At 38.0% G+C, this 26,938-nt stretch overlaps 1 protein-coding gene across 7 annotated transcripts in view; it reads left to right on the top strand.

The window, feature by feature from the left end:
* The window catches only part of PPME1 (protein phosphatase methylesterase 1), a 73,406-nt gene that overhangs the window by 23,605 nt on the left and 22,863 nt on the right, over positions 1-26,938 (top strand). For all 7 annotated transcript variants that reach the window (XR_004959232.1, XR_004959233.1, XR_004959234.1 and 4 more), the window contains exons 2-7: positions 3,513-3,606; positions 4,158-4,250; positions 16,499-16,556; positions 17,009-17,060; positions 21,778-21,932; positions 23,450-23,540. Coding sequence is in view for 4 of the 7 variants with exons in the window: in XM_036258618.1 (XP_036114511.1) it covers positions 3,513-3,606; positions 4,158-4,250; positions 16,499-16,556; positions 17,009-17,060; positions 21,778-21,932; positions 23,450-23,540 (543 nt within the window). In the remaining 3 variants the exon portion in view is untranslated. The remainder of the gene's footprint in view (positions 1-3,512; positions 3,607-4,157; positions 4,251-16,498; positions 16,557-17,008; positions 17,061-21,777; positions 21,933-23,449; positions 23,541-26,938) is intronic.

The following is a 26,938-nucleotide window of genomic DNA, read 5'->3' as shown; positions in this document are numbered from 1 at the left end:
TTACTCCTCTTTCTGCTGGAAATAGGTTGTTATGGTCAAAATATGACCAAGGGTTCTTAAAATGGGATTCATAGATGGGTTTTTTGAAGCCAGTGGAAACTGTACATAAAATACATGTTTGTGCTTGCTTGCTTATTTATTTATTTATTTATTTATTTATTTATTTATTTATTTATTTTAATCCTCACCCGAGGACATTTTTCCATTTTTTGTTCAGAAAGTGGGAGGGAGAGAGAGGGAGAGAGAGAGAGAAACATAGACATGAAAGGGACACATCAAGTGGCTGCCTCCCGCACGACCCAACCAGGGCTGGGGACAAACTGCAACCAAGGTACATGCCCTTAGTGGGAACCGAACCTGGGTCTCTCTGGACCGCGGGCTGATGCTCCAACCACTGAACCAAACCAACCAGGGCTATTTTTATTTTTTAAGAGTGAAACTTTATAATGTTCATCAGACTCTTAACAAGGTCTGTGCTAATAGCAAAGGGTTCATGAACACATTTGAATAACGTGGTTTAGGCAGAAGCCATATTTCCTTTGTGTTTCTCACAGCACCATTTTGTTCCCTCTGCCAAACTCCTTTCTCTGGTAGCAGGAGGTGGGAAGAAATTATACATTTATTTTGATAGGTTTGAAATAAACTTTATTGTGACATCAAAAATTATATATATATATGAATTTGACATTGGCTTCTTGAGAACAGGCATTATCTCACTAGTATAGAAAGATTAATGTAAGATCCTTGTTACCTACTTCATTTCTAACATTGGTTGCAAAATTACTTTCAAGTTGTGGAGTCTATAAACAACTGTGTGTTCAAATGAAGATATTATAAGTATGCCAGAAAAATTTCTAGGAGTAGGAGTAACTTTTGGAGGTATAGATTATTGGCTCTTTTACCAAATGGGAATTACTCATATGTTGGTATAAGCTGGGTAGTCCCTGGAACTCTTTTTTTTTTTTTTTTAAATTCTCACCCGAGGACATTTTTGCAATTATCCTCAGATAGATGGGGGGGAGGGGGGAGGGACACGTTAAAATGAGAGAGACACATCGGGTGGTCGCCACCCACACAACCCCAACCGGGGCTGGGGACAAACTGCAACCAAGGTATGTGCCCTTAGCGAGAACCGAACCTGGGACTCTCTGGTCCACAGGCCAACACTCTAACTGCTGAGCCAAATGGGCCAGGGCTTTTTTTTTTTAAATGAAGGAAATTAGAAGCAGAAGGTATTCTCTCCTAGGAACATTTCTGGTTATAGGAAGTATTTTTTTTTAAACTGGTACCTAGCCAACTTGGAAAGTTTCTGTGGCTTTGACAAAGTGAGCCATATTTAGACTCTGAAAGAAACCTAATAATATGCCTTAGAGCAGCGGTTCTCAACCTGTGGGTTGTGATCTCTTTGGGGATCGAACGACCTATTCACAGGGGTCGCCTAAGACATAACAGTAGCAAAATTATAGTTATGAAGTAGCAACGAAAATAATTGTATGGTTGGGGGTCACCACAACATGAGGAACTATATTAAAGGGTCGTGGCATTAAGAAGGTTGAGAACCTCTGTGCCTAAAGCCTTATTACTTTTCAGAAGCATAAGTGGAGAATGAGAGGAAAAAAGAATCTGAGAATTATTAATAAGCATTGGGATAAGAATAGAGGGTTTGAAGAGTGATGGAACTAGATTTGAATGTTGTCACTACCACTTAGTAGTTGTATAACCTTGGGCAAGTTACACTGTGTCTGTAAATCTGTTTTTTATCTGTGAAATGGGGATAAAAATTACTCAAAGTTTTGTGAGGGTTAAATAGAATTCTGCCTGTACTTGGCAAGGTGACTGTTGTATACACTAAATGTACTATTACTATGATGATTTAGACAATTCATTTTTATAAGAGATCCTTAGAATCCATTATATATGCTTGAAATTAGTATATGCATAGGTGAATTTGTGGGTGACTGATGAGTCGGTAGAATTAAGAGTTTTTCTTTTAGTTTTCCAGGAAGAATTCAAGTGCAACCGGCCAGTGAAAAAAATTGGTCTAGGCTAAAGTTGTAGTTTACTTCCACAGAGGCAGTTTTTCTGTCAGAAGATAGGATTACTTATTTACTGAGCAACTACAAAATGCCAGATATATTAGATTCTTTTTAAATATGTTATTTTATTTAGTCATTACAATCAAAGTTAGAAAGAGTTTAAATAATTTGAATTTCTCCGAGCCCATACTCTGTTAGGAATTTGTAGGGGATTATAGGGAAATAGTAGGAACTGTGAGGAATTTGAATTCCTCTCTCATTCCAAATCATATACTCTACCTTTGTTTTCCTAGCACCTCTCTCTCAACTTGGGGAACTTTAAAAATTAGTGCCTCCTTCACACCTCAGACCATTTAAATCAGATCATTTAAATTAATTCTGAATTTCCACCATTACTGGAAAGAAGAATAGTTATGGAAATAGGGGAAGGCTCCGGATTTTTTTCCTGTGTCCCATCCAGGATTAAAGGCAGGTTGTAAATAGACATTTATTGGTTGTTTTTGTTTTAAAATAGTCTTACATTTTTAATAATACATGATTCAAAAATCAAAAGTAGAAAAGGATATACATTGAAGATTGTCCCTCTCATCTTCCAGGATACCATCAATATTATATCAGTATTCTTCCAGAGATATTCTAAACATATATAAGCAATAATATTTATACATATTTCTCATTTTTACCCAAATCGTAGTATATGCATCATGTTTGTTTGTTTGTTTACTTAACAGTGTATCTTTCCCATATATAAATAATTTTATCGGTATGTAAATGTTTCCTTCTTTTAACAACAAATATTATTTCTCTCTTTACAATTTATTTTAATCATTCACCTAGTGATGGATATTTAGGTTGTTTTCAAATTTTTTTTATTACAAATGATGCTACCTTGAATAGATAAGTCATTTCACTTCTTTGTGAGCACATATTTGGATAAATTCCTAGAAATTTAAGGTATTGATATTGCTAGTTTGCCTTCTATGAAGGTTGAGTATTTATTGGCTTGGAAATTATAAATGTGAAATTATGTGAGTGATTAAAGGTATGAAGAAGCATAAATGACCAAAAATTATTGTAGCAGGTTGAGAGGATAAGAGTGAGCCTTTAGCCAAGAACAAAGAGAAAGAACTACTGGGTTTTGTAGTGTGTATATGGAACATATTTATGATTAAAATATATAATGAATTTCCTCAAATCCTAAAATTTTTTACTCTTAAAATATATTTGAATTTTTAGAAATATGTTTTGTTTTTTGTTTTTTTTTAATTGTTGAAAGTATTACAGATGTCCCACCCACCCCCTTTTTTCTTTTAATGTGATACTTTGTGTACGAAAACTCTTCATATTTTTAAGGGAAAAATACCCTTGCTATTTTTATTTCAGATTTACATTTAGCATTTATTTAATCAAGATTTTATCTTTTCATGCATAACTATTCTTTACTTGAAATCTCTCTCCCTCTTTTTATTTCCTTAGCCCTGGAAGAAAGCGGGACTTTTCCCCTGTTTCTTGGAGTCAGTACTTTGAGTCCATGGAAGATGTAGAAGTAGAGAATGAAACTGGCAAGGATATATCCTTTGCAAAATGGCTTATTCTTTAGTTTGTTTATACTATTGTCTAAGAAGACTTGTATAGTTCATAAAATGTTCTTTATTACTGTTGTTTATTTCATTTTTATTCTCCACCTGTTTTTTTGTGCGGCATGGAAGATTACCTGTAGATCAATGCCAATATTTTACGTGGCTGTAATTGTCTAAAGCATGGAGAAGGAATTAAAATTTTAATTTCTGAAACTGGTATATTTTGCAAGGACCCAGGGGAAAGTTTCATGACTCAAGTGAGTTGAACTGGTTTTTAGAGTCTAGAAACTGAGGACTATGTCCTCATTAGCACAAAGGAAATAACTTTTTTTTCCCATATGAAAAATAGTTATACTGGTTCCATGCTTAAAAATCAGAGGTGTGGTATCTCAGACACTTCTATTTAAGTGTCTTTTAAGTTTGGAAGCCTGCAGCTTTGAATGTGGCTTTGTGCTGCATGAGTTCTCTAATCAGCATTATTATGACTAATCAAAAACTTCAATAAACACAACTTATATATGTTATCTTTAACTATTCATACACTTTTCGAGTTTATAAGAGTGGTTCAGAAGGTCCAGTCCTACTCCTTCTGCATGGAGGAGGCCATTCTGCCCTTTCCTGGGCTGTGTTCACGGTAAGTAAGTAGTGACAGTAGAAGTTAATGTTAGCACAATTATTGTTTACTTTTGGATGAATTTTACTAGCCTAACTCTTCCTTCGGTGCTCACTCATATGGCTTGATGTAAGAAGGTTATGGATATGAGTTGATTTTGTATTTATTATGGTAGGCCAGAGGCCACCTTTTCTTTAAACTAAAGGTTCTTAATTGGGGTGAGCTTCAGTGCATGAATTTTTCAAACAGTTTATAAAATGTTTTACATATATTTCATTGGGACAAGGGGGATGGAATTTGTGCCTTGTCAGAAGTAGGGGTCTGTATCTCAGTAATCTAAGTAATGGATAAGCAGACATATTCTATTCAGGTGCTGTAGATAGAGATCATGTCTGTCTTGTCTCCCTCATAGAGCCCATTGTAGTACTTTATACATGGAGATGTCCTATAACTATTTGGAAAATAATCCTCCTTTTTTTTTTTTTCAACAAATAATGCTTTGTATTTTAATGGCACATTTTAGTTTGGACTAGCCACATTTCAAGTCCTTGGTAGCATAGCTTTAGACATGCACATTCTTCAACTAGATTGGAAGCTTTTTGAGAGGTAAAGATCATGGTTTATTTTTGCCTGGCACATATTGTATGCTCAAGGAATGTTTTTTGGCCCTAGCTGGTTTTGCTCAGCGGTTAGAGCATTGGCCCGCGGACCAATGAGTCACGGGTTCGATTCCGGTCAAGGGCATGTACTTTGGTTGTGGTTTGTCCCTGGCCCTGGTCAGGGTCATGCAGAAGGCAACCAGTCAATGTGTCCCTCTCACATTGATGTTTCTTTCTCTCTCTCTCTCCCCTCCCTCCCTCCATCCCACTCTATCTGAAGAAAAATGGAAAAATATCCTCCAGTGAGGATTAAAAAAAAAGGAATTAAAAAAAAAATGAACAGATAACAGTAGCATCTTCCTAATGCAGTAGCTATAGTAGTAAATATACTCCAGTTGCCCTGAACCAAGGTCAAAGCCACAAGAAGTGGCTCATGTATTATGACTTGCCTGGCTCTGCTGTAAGCTAATACACCGTCACTGGGCAGCTAGCATGTTGGGGACATGGAAGGAAAGAAATGTGTGACTCAGGAGAGGAAAGAGGCACAATTCAGACAACTGTTGAAACTTGCTAGGGATAGTGACTCCAGACTCTGCCTCATAAGAAATTTGGCAAAAAGTAGTCTGCAAATAGGAAAAACTTTATTCCAAGGATAGTACTTAATGGGTTACAAGATTTTGTTAAATTTGATGAGAATTACATGTAGGCTAGAGGTGGCCTCACTATATCCTTTGAATTTTTTAGTAGCTCCCTAGTAGTCTAGTACAGAATCAGAGGCAACATTACCTATTTGAGCATTCAGAGTCTTTAGAGATGAGGGAATCTAGGTAGTGCAAGAATAGACTTTCCACAAAGCAGCTATTGCTTTTGACACTAAGAGAAGGAACAATGAAGTAGGAGTCAGAAGATATTATTTCTACCTCTAGTTTTACCAGTAGTATTAATATATCCTTGAGAAAGGTACTTTAGCCCTTGAACAAGCCACATAAGCCTTTATTTTCCAAATACAGTCTTCTTACACTTCAAGGTTTATTTGAAGACTATGTAAAATAATGGATATAAAAACTTTGTAAATTATAAGGCCTTGTACAAATATTTTAATAAGCTGTTTTTTGACATGTATTGATATTAAATATTTTTATCCCATCGATTGGAATAATGAAATAACATGGAAAGTGCCTGGCATAGAGGATGCGATTGATAAATAGCTGCTGACATTATTATACTTGTTATCATTGTAGAGGATATCTCTAGTTCTTCTTTTACCAAAATATATTCTACAGATCACAAATTCCACAAGAAATTAATGAAATGGGGATTTTGTGATTAAATGAGTTTGAGAAATATTACGTATAATATCCTTTTCTTATTCCCCTCTTGGAAATTCATCCTACATATCAGTATATTATTAAAGTCTTTAAGATGTTCTTCTAAATAAATATATTCAATTTTATTTGTGTCTTTGACCACTAGATTTTTTTCTTCTAAAATATCTAAAATAATTGAATCTGAAGTGTCTACTGATTCTCACACATTGTGAAACTCCTTTGTAGATAGATCATTGTGTCCCATTTTCTTACCTGGTTTACTTGTATAACCAAGGGATTTTTCTACCACTCAATTAAATTAATAGTTTGGACTTGGCTAGTTAAATTTACCTGCCTTTATTTTTGTTATTCCTGCCAGTGTACCAGCCCACTGAATAAGTTTATATGTGACCTTGCTTTGAAAATAAAAATGGCTACATAAAAGTTAGTACTGTTACAATTGACTCTACTCCAGAATCCATATTTCCTCAAGCACTAGAACATGTCTGTGAATCCAGAAGGCAGCTCTGGCAAATAGTAGTAATCAGCTCAGGCACCTTATAATCATGAGAGGCAGAATTTTGTCAAGACCCTTTGCTCAGATGATAATTGGTAAAATAAGGTAATAAAATAGAAGCAAAAAGGCTCTAGCATATCAGGAGAACAAGTATACTGACAGCCAGAAGAAGAGAAAAAGAACTGTGATTGATATGTATGATGCTAGATCATGAATGAGAGCAGGGAGTGTGCCTTATTCCCCCTTATATGTCTAGCACACAGGGCCTGGAATGGATGCTCAATAGTTCGTCCTTGAATAAGTTAATACCAACTCTAAACACTTAAGAAAAGGTTAAATTTTGTTCATTGTATTCTGTTTAAGAGAGCAGAAGAGGCCCTGGCCAGTTTGGCTCAGCGGTTGGAGCATCGGCCTGCGGTCCTGAGAGACCCGGGTTCAGTTCCCACTAAGGGCACGTACCTCGGTTACAGTTTGTCCCCGGCCCTGGTTGGTCGTGTGGGTGGCAACCACTCGATGTGTCCCTTTCATGTCGATGTTTCTCTCTTTCTCTCTTCCTCTCTCCCCCTCCCACTCTATCTCAACAAAATATGGAAAAATGTCCTCGAGAGAGAGAGCAGGAGAGTATATAATATTCCTAAAGGCTTTATCAAATGACTAAGTTATTTACATATGACTGATGCATAAAGAAGTTGTGTAACATGGTTAGAAAAATCCAAGTTCCAGGAGACACGAAGCCAAAGGATATGAAGAGAGAGTTCATGGAGAACAAACAGAATGTTTATCCTTACTACAAATCAGATATGATTCATAGGAGGTATCATTTTCTTACATATCAAATTGATATTTTTCAAGACAAATTCTCTGTTGGCAAAAGTATTAGAAAACAAATGGTTTCAAACATTGCTGGTAGCATTGTAAACAGAGCTCTTTTGGAAAGTAATTTACACTGTGATAGAATCATAAAATATACCAGTTGACACAGAAATTGTACCTTTAAGAATCAGTTCTAAGGAAAAATACTAAATAATGGGAAAAACTATTTGTCTAAAATCAACAATCCCGAGAACTTCCGGTCAAGATGACATTGTAGGTAAACGCGGTATCATGTCCTCTCACAACCACATCAAAGTTACAACTAAACTACAGAACAACTGTCATTCAAAATCGCCTGAAATCAAGCTGAATGGAAGTCCTACAACTATGAAATTAAAGAAGCAGCCACATCGAGACTGGTAGGAGGGGCGGAGGTGCGACTGGCTGGCCCCACCCCCACCCCCACGTGTGGCAGATAACAATTAGGAGGATAATTTGGCTGGGAAGGTCCTCCCTGAGGACTGAGGGGTCCCTGTCCCACACCAGGTGCCCAGCTCAGGGTTCCAGTGCCAGGAAGAAAAGTCCCCATAACTTCTGGCTGGAAAAACTAGTGGGAACTGAGTCTCAAGGAGGCTGAGGGGGCGGGAGCCCCAGGCAGCTCCTCTTAAAGGGCCCGTGCACTGACTTATCGGACTCACTCCCTCTCAGCTTGGAGGGGAGGCAGCTCGAGGGGCACCAGACACGTACAGGGAAGAACTGAGCTGTTTGGCATTGGAGTGAGGGCTGGAGAGGGGGCTTTCTCCTGGACAGACGTGCTGTCAGAGGCCTTTGTTCCTTTGGTGAGCTCTTCCCTGGGGCACCATATCTGAGTCTTCAGCAACCTGGCTCACACTGGTTGCCCCGCCCTGGTGATTCCTTGAGGCCCTGCCCCACTCATCTTTCAGGCCCGCCCAAGCTGTTGCCAGTTGCTTTACCATAGGATTGGCCTGTCTTGGATCCTGCTTCAGGTTTTCCTAAATTCTTTCAAACAAGCAGCGTCTGGTCTCAGCACCATACCTCTCTTAAGTAATGCATAGAAACAAACACTGGGAGGCAGCAAAAGTGAGGAGACAAAGAAACAGGTCCCAAATGAAAGAACAGAACAAAACCCCAGGAAAAGAACTAAATGAAATGGAGATAAACAACCTAACAGATGCTGAATGCAAAACACTACTTATAAGGATGCTCAATGAACTTAGTGAGAACCTCAGCGAACTTAGTGAGGGCCTCAACAGCATAAAAAAGGACCAGTCAAAAATGAAGGATGCACAATCAGAAATGAAGGAGGCACTAACTGAAATAAAGAATAATTTACACAGATTCAATAGCAGAGTAGGTAAAGCCAAGAAGCAAACCACTGATTTGGAATATAAGGAAGCAAAAACCCAGTAAGACCAGCAAAAAGAAAAAAAAATCTAAAAAGTGAGGATAGTGTAAGGAGCCTCTGGGACAACTTTAAGCATGCCAACATTCGCATCTTGGGGGTGCCAGAAAGAGAAGAGAGAGAACAAGAAATCGAAAACCTGTTTGAAACAATAATGGCAGAAAACTTCCCTAACTTGGTGAAGGAAACAGACATACAAGTACAGGAAGCACATGGAGTCCCAAACAAGATGAACCCCAAGAGGCCCACACCAAGACACATCATCATCAAAATGCAAAACGTTCAAGACAAAGAATCTTAAAAGCAGCAGGACAAAAGCAGTTAGTTACCTACAAGGGAGTTCCCATAAGACTGTCAGCTGATTTCGCAAAAGAAACTTTGCAAGCCAAAAGGGAGTGGCAAGAAATATTCGGAGTCATGAAATGCAGAAACCTACAACCAAGATTACTCTATCCTGCAAAGCTGTCATTTAGAATCTATAGCCATATAAATGGTTTCCCAGACAAGAAAAAGCTAAAGGAGTTCATCACAACCAAACGATTATTACATGAAATGTTGAAGCGTCTTCTTGACGAAAAAGATAAAAAATATGAACAAACAAAATGGCAATGAATACATATCTATCAACAATTGAATCTACAAACAAAATGAATAGGCAGAACAGAAACATTCTCATAGATATAGAGAAATTTTGTTGGTTGCCAAATGGGAGGGTGGGTGGGGGAATGGATGGAAACGGTGAAGGGATTAAGAAATACAAATTGGTTGCTAGACTGACAAACCTCAAAGGGAGGGGGGTTTGGGGGTGGGAAGAAATAAACCAAAGAACTTATATGCATATATGCATAACCAGTGGACACAGACAATAGTGTGGGGAAAGGCAGGAGGGGGGCAGGAGTGGGGAGGAGTGGGTCAATGGGGAAAAAATGAGGCACATCTGTAATACATTCAACAATAAAGATAAAAAAAATAATAAAAACTTATGGTTATTAAATAAAAAATAAATATTGTTAATAATCCCAATGTCCAACAATAGGTAAATGGTTAAATAAACTGCATAGACCTATAAGAGAAAATATGGTGCAGCTTTTTAAAATAATTCTCTTGGAGGCTATGGAAAAAGCTTTTTTTGTTTTTCGATTTTCTAAGTTTTCTTTCAGTTATATGGTTTTTTAATTACTTTCATAACTTAAAGATTGCTGTTTTTTTTTTATTCTGGCAAGTGTGGTTCAGTGGCTAGAGTGTCGGCCTGTGAACCAAAGGGTCTCGGGCTTGATTTCTGGTCAAGAGCAGGAACCTGGGTTGCAGGTTTGATCCTTGGCCCCAATCTGGGGTCATGTAGAAGGCAACCAATTGATGTGTTCTTTCTCATATTGATGTTGATGTTTCTCTCTCTCTCCCTTCCTCCCTCCTTTCCCCTCTCTCTAAAAAAAAAAGGAAAAAATATCCTCAGGTGAGGAGTAAAGAAAAAGAAATATAGATAGATAAATAAATAAAAACCAGCCACATCCTTTTATTTTTTTAATCTTTATTAAGGATATTTTTTCTGTTGATTTTTTTTTTTTTTTTTTTTTTTAGAGAGAGTGGTGAGGGAAGGGTGGGAGAGAGGGACAGACATCGATGTGAGAGAGACATATCAATTGGTTGCCTCCCTCCTGTGCCCCAACAGGGGCTTGGGGTCGAACCTGCAACCCAGGTATGTGCCCTTGACCGGAAACCAAACCTGTAACCCTTAGGTGCATGGCACAGCCACGGTTCAGCTACATCTTTAAACATTTATTATGTGCCAGGTACTGTGCTAAGTGCTTACTTACATGATCCCATTTAATCTTTTTTGTATTTCTGTGAGGTTAGGCAGATGAGAACAATAAAATTTAAAGAACTAACAGCCAACCATAGCACCAGAACTTAAACCTACCTCTACCTGCCTCCAGTGTTATGTTTCTCTGAAGACCAGTTCTACACTAAGAATAGAGACTCGAGGTAGAAACTATAGAGACATATTTTTGACACACATAGTTAGAACTTCTAAAGATTGGGGCTGTTTCAAAGCAGCAAGGCCCTCTGCAGAGGAAAAGAGAACGTCATCTTGGTAGTGTACCAGCATAGTGCATATTTTAGGATTTAATTGTGACTGTAGCCTAAAGTTCCTTTTTATCCGTCTTTCTGTAAAATTTCTGGACCTGAGTGGAAGCCCTTTCACATTAGATGTTTTGTGGATTTTTTTTTGTGGGAGGAACCCCAGAGATTCACCTAAACAAGTTATATTAACTGTCAAGAAAAAGCTTTTCTACTTTGGTATGGATTGGGGGAAAAAAAACAAACTATACTGTGTGTGTGTGTGTGTGTGTGTGTGTGTGTGTGTGTGTGTGGTCATTTTTTATTAAAGGGTGATAACTAAGAGTGATACTGATATTTTGGTGTTTTAAAGGGTAAGCTTTAGATTCCTAGAAAATCAATTTTTCAGAATTCTTTATTCCTTGTTTATATTCAATAAGTTAATTATTATAATTTTGCTGTAATAAGTTGATCATATATAGTGGATAATACAATACTTAGGGCTTCTATAGGCCTCTACATAAGCAAATACTGGGTATAATAGAATGGCATAATTGCTGTGGGAGAATACATAACTAAGCAGAAATTTGACATTTGGCTGAGAGAACAGAGGAACAGTAGAGCAGTGGGAGCTCATTAACACATGCAGCCTCAGCAGGCTAGATTTTGCCGGCCTATGGTTGTTTTTAGCTTTGGTACCTCTAAGGGACCTGGGACCAAACAAGTGTGAATTGATTGAAGCCAAGGATTGAATCTGAAGTATCTGTTGATTCCTGTTGCTTCTTTCAGTTAATTCATGTTAGCAAATATTTACTGAGTATATTCTGTGTTTGAGGTATTGTACTGGATTACTAAAGATAGGAAAATGAGAGTTCACTCTTTAACAAGATAAACAATTAGCAAATACTTGATAAACCCTGCTTTGTACAAGGTATTATGCTAGGTACTATGGGTACAATGGAAAATTAAACATATGTGCTATTCTCTCATTCATATGAGAGAAGCATAGGAAAAATGGAGATGGCACATGTATACAAATAATAAGCACAAATTTTAAGAAGCTTTCATTTCAAACAGACTAGGGTTTGAATTTAAAAACAGCTTAAGCTTTAGTTTCTTAATATGTAAAGTGGATATTAATACCATCTAGTTAATAGGGTGGTTGTGAGAATAAACAAAAGATGTGCAGTTTGCCCTGGCTGGTTTGGCTCAGCAGTTAGAGCGTCGGCCCGAGGACCAGAGAGGCCCCGGGTTCAGTTGCCGCTAGGGGCACGTACCTGGTTGCATTTTGTCTCTGGCCCTGGTTGGGGTTGTGTGGGTGGCGACCACTTGATGTGTCTTTCTCATGTTCATGTTTCTCTCTCTCTCTCCCTCCCACTCTATCTGAAGATAAATTAAAAAATGTCCTTGGGTGAGGATACACAAAAAAAAGTGCAGTTCTTGATAAAGTGCTTTACTCAAGCATTCAGTTTTAGATGAGTTTACAGCATCTACTGTAGAAGGTACAAAAGTAACAGGAGGATATATAAAGTTATAAAAATGGATCTATCTTACTATTAATGAGGAAAATATAAAGTAAAATAAAAGATTATCACTTTTCACATCAAATTAGCCAAAATTATAAAATTTGAGGATGTCATGTGTCTGTTAGGATACCTGTTTTTCCACACTTTCGCCAATACTTGATATACCTCTCACTCACAACCTGTTTTGTCAGGTAGAAAAATTGGGTGAATATTTTCCCAACCTACTTCTCAGGGAGATAATATGATAGGATAACAAAGTGATAGAAAAATTGTTATTACGACCCAGATTTTACTTCTATTCTTACCTGTTATGCTTTAGTCTAGGACTAGGTTGAATTTAGAATTATTAGAATCACCTGGGGAACTCTAAAATGTATAGATAACCTAGCCCCTCCAATGAGTTAGCCCGGGGAGTAGAATTTCTTAAAGCTCCTTGTGTGATCCTGTTATGCAGCCAAGGTTGAGAACCACTTGGAGCCAGGCTGCTTTGATTTTAATCTTGGTTTCAGCATTTATTAGCACTTATATTAGCTGTTTGGCCCTGGGCCAGTTACTTAATCTCTCTGTAAAATTTCCTCACCTGTAACATGATGAAAATTATATCCAAATAAGAGTTGTGAGGAGAAAGATAATCCATTCAAAGACTTAGATCGGTGCTAAAGCTAAAGGCATCCCAATTCCTGACTTCAAATTTTATTGCAAAGCTATAGTAATCAAAACAATATGGTACCCTAAGAAACCTGAAACACCAATCAGAAAGAATATATGTACCCCCATGTTTGTAGCAGCACTATTTACAATAGCTAAGATCTGGAAACAGCCCAAATGTCCATCAGTAGATGAATGGATAAAAAAAAGCTGTGGTACATATACACAATGGAGTACTATGCAGCTATTAGAGAGATCTCTTATCCTTTGAGACAACATGGAGGGACCTGGAAAGTATTATCCTAAGCGAAACAAGCCAAACAGAGAAAGACAAGTATCATATGATCTCATTTATTTGTGGAATATGATGAACATAACAGTCTAAGGGGGGTAGTTTGCTGTGCACGTCCCAGAGACATGGAAGTGGGGTACAGACTGACAATCCCCAGAAGAGGGGGTTGGGGGAGAGATAAACCACAGATCTTATATGCATGTATGTATGAACAGTGGACATGGACAACAAAGCTGGGGACAGGGCAGGATCGGGGGGTGGGGAACATCTGTAACAAAAAGAAATTAATTAATAAAAAAAAACAATATGGTACTGGTATAAAAATAGGCCAATGAAACAGAATCAAGACGTCAGGAATAAACCCATGCATATATGATCAGCTAATATTTGACAAGGGAGCCAAGAAGACTCAATGGGGAAAGGGTAGTCTTTTTAATAAATGATCCTGGGAAAACTGGCTAGCCACATGCAGAAGTATGAAATTGGGGTCCCTAACTTAACACTACTAACAAAAAGATTAACTTGAAATGTGTTAAAGACTTAAATGTAAGACCTAAACCTGTGAAATTACTGGACGGAAACAGAGAAAAAGTCACTTGCCATTGGTCTTGGCAATGATTTTTTTGATATGACACCAAAAGTGGAGGTAACAAAAGCAAAAATGAGCAAGTGGGACTACATTAAACTAAAAAGCTTCTGCACAGCAAACAAAACAGCAAGAATGAAATTGCAACCTACAGAATAGGAGAAGATATTTGAAAGTCATCTATTTGATAAGGAGTTAATATCTGAAACATGTAAGGAACTCATAACTAAGAAGCAAAAAATAAATCTGATTTAAAATGTGCAAAAGACTTGAATAGACATTATTCTAAACAAGACATACACATGGCCAATGGGTGCAAGAAAAGGTGCTTGACATCACTGATCATCAGGAGAATGCAAGTCAAAACCACAATGAGATATCTGTTACTACACAACTGTTAAAATGGCTATTATAAAAAAGACAAGAAACAAGTGTCGGTGAGACTGTATGAAATACAAGGGAACCTTTGGACCCTGTTGGTGGAAATGTAAAATGGTTAGAGCCACTGTGGGAAAACAGTATGGAGCATCCTCAAAAGTTAAAAATAAAACTAGCATGTGATACAGCAATCCCACTTCTAGATAATATTCAAAGGAAACAAAAACACTATCTTGAAGAGATATCTGCACCCCCATGTTCACAGCAGTGTTATTCAAAATAGTCAAGACATGGAAACAACCTGAACATCCATCAGTGGATGAATGGATAAAGAAAATGTGATACACACACCACCACCACAGAGGAATATATTACACAGCCATAAAAAAAGGAATCCTGCCTTTTGCAACAACATGGAAGACCTTGAGGACATTATGCTAGGTGAAATAAGTCAAAGACAAATACTGTGTGTTTTCACATAAGCAGAATCTAAAAAAAAACCTGGATTTGTAGAAATAGAGATTAGGGCAAACTCCCATCTATAACATGAGTAAGTTCTGGGGATCTAATATATGACATGGTGACTGTAATGAATTATAGTGTATTAAGTACTTGAAACCTGTTAAGAGAGTAGATCTTAAATGTTATCACTACACACACACACACACACACACACACACACACACACACAAATAGTAATTATGTGAGGAAATGGAGGTGCTAACTAACCTTATTGTGGTAGTCATTTTGCAGTATATATGTGTATCAGATCATCACATTGTATACCTTAAACTTATGTCAATAATATCTCAATAAAGCTGGGAGAAAGGATCCCAGGAAAAAAAAGATGACAGGCACCCAGCCAGTGTGGCTCAGTGGTTGAGCATCAACCCATGCACCAACAGGTCGCTGGTTTGATTCCCGGTCAAGGCACTTGCCCAGGTTATGACCAGATCACCAGTGGGGAGCATGCAGGAGGCGGCCAGTTGATGTACTCTCTCATTGATGTTTCTATCTCTTCCTCTCCTTTTTTCTCTCTCTAAAATCAATGAAGAAAAAAAAAGATGACAAGGGGCCTTTGGATGGCAATTAAAAAAGTTTTATTCTCCTTTTTTAATTTACTGTATTTTCAACATTTTTATAATGAAAATATAGTCAAGATGATATATTTGATCACATAAAATGAGGGGAAAATGTGATTTAAGGAGTCTGACATGTTATACTTTGAATATTACATTGGTAACTTACCTTGATTCTGATTCTGTACTTACTACTAACTTGTTATATAACCTGAGCAAATAATTTCCTTTCTCTTGCCCTCAGTTTCTTCATAAAATGTGAGGGTTGGGCTACACAAGTCTCCTGTTTTATTTGTAAAAGTTAAAAAAAAGTTAATGAAATTTACTAGCACTAGTTGTGATGTATTGTCAAAGACTTTAATTCATTTGAGGAAGGAGATTCCCAGTTATTTCAGGTTTGTCCTCCATTTCCCCCCTTTGTCTACCTCCATTCACACCCTCCACCACCCCCTGGCCTTCACCACACTGTTGTCTGTGTCCATGGTCTATGCATATATGTTCTTTTTAAATATATTTTTATTTAACTGCAGTACAAGCTTGTGTGTACTCCTGCATCTAAAGTGAATTGGTAGGTTCCATGACTTGTACTGCTTTCAGGATTATTTCATGATCTGAACGTTACTTTGTATGATATCCTGAGTCAACATATTAACTGACTTATGGTCCTTAGCTAGGGAATTTCCCTTCCAGAGTAGGGAAAAGATAACCAAGGAATAATGGATGAAAATCATAGTTAATAGCAGAACACAGAGGATCATTGCTTAGAGATGCTCACTCTGTGTTTCATGAAAAGCTAGGAAAAGTTAAGATTTATAGAGGAATTTAGGTGGAGAAAGCCATATTTTGAAGTTGGAATAGAACCATTATATGCACCAAAAAAGCAGAAAATTGTCATTTAGAAAATTTTGCTTAAAATTGGAAAGTCTTCTTGTGATTGTCTTGAGATCTTTGAATTCTGATGGCTGTTCATTCAACAAAGTTATTGGTAATGGGGAAATTTTTGCTAGTCCAGATGTATCTTACTACTTTCCTTTTCCTCCTAGGCAGCGATCATTAGTAGGGTTCAATGTAGGATTGTGGCTTTGGATCTGCGAGGTCATGGTGAGTGAAGTTCTTAATTAGTTTTGACTGAATGACATATTTGCCAAGCCCTTTGAATAGTGTTAAATATTACAAATTTCAGTGTGGCAGCCAAATAACCTGGTCTTTCCATTTGTGCATTTTGAGGGAAGTTCTAGCTTGCAGTTTTTATAAATATTTTATAAATATACACACACCCCACACACATATTTGTCATTTAGCTAAGAAAATGTCTTTTAATGCAACCAAATTCTGATGCTGGTGACATATAAGGAGTGTGAATAAGTCTTTCTTAGGCTATGTTATTCTCCTCCTTAGGGTGTCCAACTATAACAAAATTCTTGCTAAATCCACCATATATAAATATAAAGTCCCCATTTTATTGTCCAAAGGTGAGATTTTTGAAAGAGAATACTCTTGTGTTTATAATTCCTATCCTTGGGAATTTCATTTTTAAAATATTCTCTTTTTAGGTGAAACAAAAGTCAAGAATTCTGAAGACCTATCTGCAGAAACAATGGCAAAGTAAGTAATCTAATATTGCTTATACATCACCTGGCTTTTATACTATTTTAAAGAGTAGCATACCTTTATCACTCTCCTGGTGAGATTGTTGGAGAAGAATTAAATTCTCTGTTCTTTTTTACTTCTATATCTGGTGTCTCCTTACTATTTAATCTTGAAACATACATTAATCTTTCTTGGTATATTCAATGTGATGGTCATACATAAAGCACTTTAAATTCTTCAAGGCACAGGTTAGTTTGTATTGCTTTAGAAAACTTTTGTTGACATTGTTGAATAGAATCTGAATGTCAATTGGGGACACATGCTTGGAAAAGTAGTTGTATACAATAGGCCCTGTGAAATGTTCTTCAGGTATCCTGCCCACATTCTTTGTCCAACTTTGTAGTAAGACAGAAATAGAATATTAAAGAAAAAGTAAGTATACCCTAGTCCTTAAAGTAAAAGTTAAGTGTAGCACATAGAGTGGCTCTCAAACCTGGTGACTTATCAAATCACCTGAGAAGTGATTAAAATACAGATGATTTAGCCTGGCTGGTGTGGCTCAGTGGATTGAGCCTTGGCCCAATGGAGTTAGAGGTCTCAGTTTGATTCCTGGTCAGGGCACATGCCCAGATTGCAGGCTTGATCCCCAGTAGGGGGTGTGCAGGAGGCAGCTGATCGATGTTTCTCTCCTACATCAATGTTTCTCTCTCTCTCCCTAAAACAATCAATAAAAACATATTTAAGAAAATAAAATAAAATACATTTGATTTAGCCCAGCCAGCGTGAGCATTGTCTGATGGACTGAGAGGTCCTGGTTTGATGCCTGGTCAGGGCACTCCCAGGTTGGAGGCTTGATCCCCAGTAGCAGGCATGTAAGAGGTAGCCAATTGATGTTTCTCTCTCATGTCAATGTTTCTATCTCTCCCTTCCTCTCTCTCTAAAAAAATCAATGCAAAAACATTTAAAAATAAATTAATAAAATACAGATGATTGGCCCTATCCTACACTTTCTGAATTAGTGCTTCTACCGGTGCGATCTGGGCATTTATATTTTGATAAAGCTCTGTAGAGGAATCTCATACAAGAATGGCGTTTGGCAATCACTATCCTATATTGTAAGCAGGTTTCTTCTCGCGACCCTGCTTTCATACAATGCTGTCTCATGTACTTAATACGTGTCCTCTCAAGTAGTTGACCAACTTTGGCTAAAAATATCTTGTCCCTTCTTGCTTTAGCAGCTTTAATCCAAGAGTGAACTGTTTTTCCTTTAGAACCCAAACTCATGTGGCCATAATTTTATTGTTTATAAGTAGATGCTATTTGTGTCCTTTCTATTTGGCAGGTTTTATTAGTGTAAGATAAGCATTCATTAGGAATAATTAATTTATTTAAATTTATCTACATTATTAATTCTGTAGTGTAGATATTATCACTTTTTTTTGTTGTTGTTGTTCAGATAGAGTAGGAGGGAGAGAGAGAGAAACATCGATGTGAAAGGGACACATCGAGTGGCTGCCACCCGCACGACTCAACCAGGGCCGGGGACAAACTGCAACCGAGGTACGTGCCCTTAGCGGGAACCGAACCCGGGTCTCTCTGGGCCGCAGGCCGATGCTCTAACCGCTGAGCCAAACCAGCCAGGGCATCACTTTTTTTTTTTAAATCAGTGAGGAAACTAGCTCGGATAGGTTGAATAACTATACGGGGTTACACAGTTAATAGACCAAAATTGTAATCATTCAACTATACTGCTTGGCAAAGACAGACAGAGAGAGGAGAAGGGGAAGGAGAGGAGTTATCAATATTGCGTACTTAAAAGTTTAAGAGGGTGCCCTGGCCAGTGTTGCTTAGTGGGTTGAGCATTGTTCTGTATACCAAGAGGTCACAGGTTCAATTCCCAGTCAGGGTACATGCCTGGGATTCGGGCTCTATCCCCAGTAGAGGGCGTGCAGGAGGCAGCTGATCCACATTTCTCTCTCATTCATGTTTCTCTCCCTCTCCCTCCATCTCGCTCTAAAATCAATAAAAACATATTTTTAAAAAAGTTGTACATCTTAAGTGTTCTTACCACACACACCCATATACAAACACATGCACACAAAAATGATGCAAGGAAACTTTTGAAGGTGATGGATGTAGTCAAGGTAATCTTTGGGTGATATCAACATAAGTGTGTGTGTGTATCCAAACTTCCAAATTATATGCATTAATTATGTTTCACTTCTTTGTATACAAATTATACCTCAGTAAAGCTAGGAAAGAAAAGCAATGGGGATGAGGGAATGAAGTGCTGGAGAAGTTGAGCATGGGGGAAGCTGCATGTGGTACAGGAGCTGGAGGCTTCCTGTGCTGCAGGACCTGTGTGCTGGGGAAGTGCAAGTTACAGGGCTTGTGGAGAAAACACACACAAGTCAGGAATAAAACCCTCTCTTTCTGCAGTGTCTCTTCTATATCTTCTACTGACATAGCTTAGCATCTTTCTAGCTAACAAAGGAAAAACATTTTGAGGCTTCAGATCATGCAATGAAAGGTGAATTGGGTATGAGAGACAATAAGTTGATAACTGGCACACAAAAAAGATAAAGAGAAAATAAATGATTAAAATCATCTAGAGCCCTGGCCAGTTTGGCTCAGCCGTTAGAGCGTCGGCCCGTGGACCAATGAGTTGCTAGTTCAGTTCTGGTCTAGGACACGTACCTCAGTTGCAATTCGTCCCTGGCCTGGTTGGGGTCATGCAGAAGGCAGACACTCAATGTGTCCCTTTCATATCAATGCTTTTCTCCCTCCCACTCTATCTGAACAAAAATGGAAAAATGTCCTTGGGTGAGGATAAAAAAAAATTATCTAGAAATGATAATGATGATTACCAGGAATAAGAAGAGCCAATCAGTTGGATTCTTGCTGAAATAGTGTAAGCAATAAAACATTTATATGATTTCTGTAGTACTGACAGCATGATTTTCACCTTGCATATCAACTTTAGAACCTATACTCCACACAAGAAACAGCTCCACTGAAAGTAGAAGAGCCAAGATTTGAGCTCAGGTTACTTTGACATTCCTTTTCGGTTATGTCTGTAATGTGTTATTAATAAGTATGATAGAATACCCTTAGAGAGCAACTACCAAAGTTATGGTACATCCAGTTACAGATTAGATTTGTTGTTAATCCCCTATGGAATTTCAGGACATGTCTCAAGTAAGGCTCTAATCTTAGTGAATGAATACTTTGACTAATTTTAATAAGAATAGATTTGTGGTGATAGATGATCAAGGGATTGATCATAACCAACTTTATCTGGATGAAATATACCTTTCGTAAACTTAAATACAATATTAAGTTGATTTGTTTCAGACCCTATCCCACCTTCATGCGTGAAGCAGCTGTCATGGAACCCTCCAATTTAGTATTTTAAGGGGACCTGGATTTAGATCATCTTCTGAACCACAGGCCGACGCTCTAACCGCTGAACCAAACTGGCCAGGGCTTAGATCATCTTCTGTAGCATCCTTTTATTTTACTTGTTATATCTGTTACTAACTCAAAATTTTAGTCTTAAATTTAACTCCAAAGGAATATTAAATGATGTTTTGTTTTCACTTACAAAATTGGGTGGTCTCCTTATTTCCCATTCAGATTGTTTGCAGATGCTGCAGCTACCACATTGACATCTGTATTGTTGTATGAGATTTTTAAGTTTAATTCCTTCAGAAATAATATTTACTTTTGGTATTCTGAATACTGTGGAGACCATATTTGAAAGGTTGTGTCCCTGTATCCATACCTCTGTATTTGACTAACAGTGTGTGAGTGTTTGAGGTATGTAGTAACACTCAACAAGACAAACTGTCTTTTGAACTTGACTGACTCAGCCACTCCCAAAAGAAGACAGTAGAGCCAGTGGTTCCTAGAAACACACCATACTTACCTATTGCTATAGCAAAGAAGGCCGATAGCAAATAAATGCCAAAGTTTCTACTTCAGTTCTCATTTTCAAAACTGTAAAGTTTGACTTTGTTAAACAAATCCACTCATAATTAAAGGCTAGGACAGAAGCCAATAAAAATTAGCTCTAAACATCTTTCAAGTTTCTCAGAACACTATACTTATATTTATGTTCATACTTCAAACAATTTTACATGACAAATTGTAAATGATAATTAACATTTATGTAGCACTTTATTCTTTTCAAAGTATTTTCACATCCACTCTCAGTTAATTCAGAATAGTAAATTATATTCCTATCTTCATTTTATAGATGTTGAAACTCTATATAGTAAAAAATAGACTTGGGCTATAATTCATCTTGTGACTCCAAACTTCACTATGTTATAATGCTTAATAAAGTAGTTTTTCTGTTTTATAGATGGGAATATTGAAGCATAGAGCAGTTAAATGATTTTCCCAGAATGTCAAGCTTAGGTTTAAACTAAAGATATATGTTTATATAATTGTACTAAATGTGCAGAATAGTCAAATGTGATATAAGTGAAAGTCAGAAAATTTGGGTCCCTAGTCCTTAAACTGCCATTTATCAGAAGAGCTAGATATGTGACTACATGTACAGATACTGGGGACATGTGAGGAGTTTTACATAGTTATGTTTGCAAGATGGCTCAGTAGATATTTACAATCCTAGGACTATTGTGGACCAAAGGAAGGAGTTAGGAAAGAAAATTATTTTACAGTGTTGTCAGAGAGCATTCCCAGCTTTTTTCCCTTCTCTTTGCAGAGATGTTGGCAATGTGGTTGAAGCCATGTATGGTGACCTCCCTCCTCCAATTATGCTGATTGGACATAGCATGGGCGGTGCTATTGCAGTCCACACAGCATCATCCAACCTGGTGCCAAGCCTCCTGGGTCTGTGCGTGATTGATGTTGTGGAAGGTAAGTTTTCTGTGGTAATCGAATCAAAATCTTTGACTTTTAAGAGCCATCCTGGTAGATTATTATCATGTTTTAATATATTGGTGATTCCACTCATCTTGAAGTATGTCCCTTTGTCTTTTTTTTTTTTTTTATCCTCACCTGAGGACATTTTTTCATTTTTTGTTCAGGTAGAGTGGGAGGGAGAGAGAGGAAGAGAGAGAGAGAGAGGGAAACATCGACATGAAAGGGACACATCGAGTGGCTGCCACCCGCACGACCAACCAGGGCCAGGGACAAACTGCAACCAAGGTACATGCCCTTAGCAGGAACTGAACCCGGGTTTCTCTGGACCACAGGCCGATGTGCTAACCGCTGAACCAAACTATCCAGGGCTGTCCCTTTGTCTTTTATCTCTTCCTTTGATGTTATTTTGTGGCAAAGGCATTCCAATTGTTTTTTAAGCTAGGATATAATGGGTATGTAACTTTGTATTAGTTTCAGTTGTACAATATAATGATTTGATATATGTACAGGGTGGAGCAAAAGTAGGTTTACAGTTTGTATGGAAAATAATACAAGAATAAACTCTGTGTTTCACATACTCAACTGTAAATCTACTTTTGCCCCACTCTGTATATATTGCAAAATGATCACCATAGTATGTCTAGTTAACATCCATTACCACACATAGTTAAAAAATTATTATTCTTGTCATGAGAACTTTAAGATCTATTCTCTTAGCAGCTTTCAAATATATAATAGTGTTATTAACTATAGTCACCATGCTATACATTGCATCCCAAGGACTTATTTTGTAACTGCAAGTTTGTATTTTTTTACACCTTTACTCATTTTACCTATACCCTACATTACATAATCATTCTCCATGACATAAGAAATGCTTCATAATCATCTTTTATGGCTGCATAATATTTTAATTGTATGTATATCCCATAATTTTATTTAACATTTAAAAAGAAACTGCCGCCCTGGCCAGTTTGGCTCAGCGGTTAGAGCGTCGGCCTGCGGTACAGAGACCCGGGATCGGTTCCTGCTAAGGGCACGTACCTCGGTTGCAGTTTGTCCCCGGCCCTGCGGGTGGCAGCCACTCGATGTGTCCCTTCACATCGATGTTTCTCTCTCTCTTCCTCTCTCTCCCTCCCGCTCTGTCTGAACAAAAAAATGCAAAAATGTCCTCGGGTGAGGATAAAAAAAAAAAGAAAAAAAAAGAAACTGCCATGTCTTCTATGCATCAGTCCCAGAAGGCACACTATTTCATACACAAGTCAGCCCTATTCACTGTGGAATGCTACATGAAGGAGTGAATACCAGGAGGCAGAAAATACTGGAGGCCATCTTGGAACCAGGCTGTTACATCAGTCTTCTGAATTTTCTTAAACTGCATCTTTTTTTTCCCCTGCAAGCATCACTGAATTCTGCTGTCATTGAGAGCAGATGTATGTAGTTGACCCAGTAAGTGTAAAATGCTTAGCAAATGTTAAATGCTGTGGTTAAAATGTTTGTTTAACATTTAGGTACAGCCATGGATGCCCTTAATAGCATGCAGAATTTCTTACGTGGTCGTCCTAAAACCTTCAAGTCTCTGGAGAATGCTATTGAATGGAGGTAATCCATAAATCTATATTGTCTATGTTTTAAATGTTAGGTTGTAGCTTTCCTTTTTCATCAGCTCAAGCACCAAAGTTTAAAGGAATAATTACACAGCTTTATTGTGATATCATGGATGGAAACATTTATGTAAAGAGCAGAATTAAAAAAATATTTTAAATGCTTGTCTCAACTTCATAAAATCCACCGTTTTTCTAATATATTGTAGTACTTCCTACAATCTTGGATTATCTGCTGTCTAGCTGTTCCCATCTCTAAGGTGAGAGGTTAGACTGATTAAGACTCTAAGACCTCTTCTATCTCTGTTGCTCCATGGTTCTAGATTCACTTCTATGTTCCAGAGAAAATGATGGATAAACAGAAGATGGGTGTAGATTCCTTTCTCAGTTTTTATTTGGGTTTTGGGTAAATAAAAACCCTTTGGGTAAGTAGTTTTCATAAAAATCACTGACAGAATTGTCTGTGGCTCTCACTTAAGTAAAGGCTCTTCAGTCATTAAGTTTTTCATTAATTAATTATTTGATTAAGTATTTACTAAACACTTTGTGAAGATTCAGAGATAAGTAAAACACTGTCCCTCCTCCCAAGGAGATTAGTATCCCATCTTCCTACCCATTTTTCAAAATCCATCTCCAGTATCTTCTCCAGAACCCTTTCTCTAACTTAACTCCAGACCACACAGATCAGTGCCTCAGTAAAATTGCTTGAGACCTATAAGTCTCTATTATATTGTACTGTTTACCCCTTAAGTCTTTTAGTGCTCCCTTAAGGGGATATGTTATATTGTTAATTTTCATTTCTGTCTTAATGTCCTTCCTGCATCATAAGGGCAGCAGCTATTCTTTTTTTTGTACTTTTATATAGCAAATAGCATACTGCTGGCTGCCCTAGAAGGCAAAACATATCTGTTAACTGAGTCAGAGATATCAGCCTGGCTGGTGTGGCACCATGGACTAAGTGTCATCCTATGGACTGAGAGGTCCTAGTTCAATTCCCAGTCAGGGCATATACCCAGGTTTCAGACTCAGTCCCCAGTGTGTATGTGTGTGGGGGGGGTGGCATGCAGAAGGCAGCCTATCGATGTTTCTCTCTCACATCGATGTTTCTATCTATCTCTCCCTTTCTCTCTAAAAAAATCAAAAACGTATTTTTAAAAAAATCAGAAATATCAAATGGAAATTAAGGGCCTGGTATATATATATATCCTAAGGGAGTTTTCCTAGGACAGAGTGTCTCATGCCAAATATGGCTTGCTAGAATGATGTGTGTGTTTAGTGAGGTCACTTCTACTTCCTGTGTTCATGCTACCATTCTCTCAGAAGCACCAAAGATCTTTCTATCTTGGGCAGTCACAGCATTGAAAATGCAGCTGCTGCCAGCTCAACATGTAGCTGGGGTACTCTGCCTGCTTTCCCGGTAACAACAATGAGCATATTATTCCAAATAACTTTTTAAATGTATCCAGTAAACTTTTTTTTTTTTTTTAGTATCTAAGTTGTTGTCAGTATCTGATCTAAGAACTGGGGATGAATCAGGCTTAGTTCTTATGTATTTAATTGTTGGGGATACTAACATCAACAATATAATGAAGGAAGCACAGGAGGTACAAAAGATAAGTAACTAAGTCCAGCCTGGGAGTCATGGTGGACTTTCTCTTAAAAGGAGATAGAATCTTGATTCTAGTAGCAGATATTGGATAGGATAAGGGTTTTGCTTGTTGAATGTGAAAATTTTCTGGGTTCTATGAAAGCCACTGATTTTTAGCCACTTTCTGAGCCTGAGAATCAGAAAGAGTACTATGACGTATTTGCTGATTTTGTTTTATATTCTGCTGTATATCTGAATTGAGTAATGAATGTAGGATTGAGAATATTTTAAAAGGCTAGAGAATTTTTATTTTATTTTAATCTTCACCCATGGATATTTTTTCCATTAATTTTTAGAGAGAGTGGAAGGGATGGGGGTAGGGGAGAGAGAGGAGACAAAGTGAAACATTGATGTGAGAGACACACTTCTATTGGTTGCTTCCCACATGTGCCCTGACTAGGGTCGGGGATTGAACCTGCAACCCAGGTACTTGCCCTTGACTGGGAATTGAACCTGCAACCCTCCAGTCTGCAGGTCAGCGCTCTAACCAATGAGCTACAATGGCCAGGGCTAGAGAATGCTTTTATTTTTTATTTTGTTATCCTCACCCGAGGACATTTTTCAATATTTTGTTCAGATAGAGTGGGAGGGAGAGAGAGAGAGAGAGAAACATCTTCGTGAAAGGGATACATCAAGTGGTTGCCACCCATACGGCCCAACCAGGGCTGGGGACAAACCGCAACCGAGGCATGTGCCCTTACCGGGAACCGAACCTGGGTCTCTCCGGACCACAGGCTGACACTCTAACTGCTGAGTGAAACCGGCCAGGGCTAGAGAATGTTTTTATTTTATTTTATTTTATCCTCAACCGAGGACATTTTTCCATTTTTTGTTCAAATAGAGTGAGAGGGAGAGAAAGGAAGAGAGAGAGAGAGAAACATTGACGTGAATGGGACACATCGAGTGGCTGCCACCCACGTGACCCCAACCGAGGCCAGGGACAAACTGCAACTGAGGTATGTGCCCTTAGCGGGAACCGAACCCGGGTGTCTCTGGACCACAGGCCAATGCTTTAACTGCTGAGCAAAACCGGCCAGGGCTAGAGAATGTTTTTAAAGGATGTTTTATAATGTCCATTAGAGAAGAAAATGTTGACATAGGAGAAAGAGGGGATGACTAAAGGAAACAAAATCCTCCTCATAAGCAAGATGGGATGGGAACCAATACTCAAGCTTGGCCTTTAATAGGAACAGAGATATTTCATATTTTAAACTGTCATCAAAACAGAGTATATGATCATGAATACTGGTGGATTTGTATTACTGTAGATTCAGTTTGTGGTAGCAAAATGAAGCAAGTTCTAATTGCTTCTGTTTATCATTAAAATAATAAACAAGGTCATTATCTAAGGTGGGTGCACTTTAAAATGCTACATGATTTTTTTAAGCTAAAAAATCATATTTAGTGTGGCTGGTGTAGCTCACTGGTTGAGCATCGACCCATAAACTGTAAGGTAGCCAGGTGCCACCGGTGGGAGGTGGAAAGAAACCGAAGAGCCAAACAGCCAAATAAACAGAAATCAGGCTTTATTGGGTACACTCCGGGCGGGTTCACAGACTCTGGGGGTCGAGTCCTAGAAGCCGCACCCGATGCTGGAGTTTGTGATTTTTATATCTGCGCCTATGGCAGTGGGAATTTGTTGCTGGGGTTAGGTTCTGCGGGGCTACGCATGGGAGCCCCTGAATGTGAGTCTGTTGTCCCAGGGCAAACAGTTCCTGGACTAGGACAGGAGAATAGGACAGGGGTTG

Source organism: Molossus molossus, unplaced genomic scaffold, assembly GCF_014108415.1.
Source record: "Molossus molossus isolate mMolMol1 unplaced genomic scaffold, mMolMol1.p scaffold_m16_p_13, whole genome shotgun sequence".
Classification (NCBI taxonomy): Eukaryota; Metazoa; Chordata; class Mammalia; order Chiroptera; family Molossidae; genus Molossus; species Molossus molossus.
Note: the sequence above shows the minus strand (reverse complement) of the source record. Positions and strands in the feature narration are given on the sequence as shown.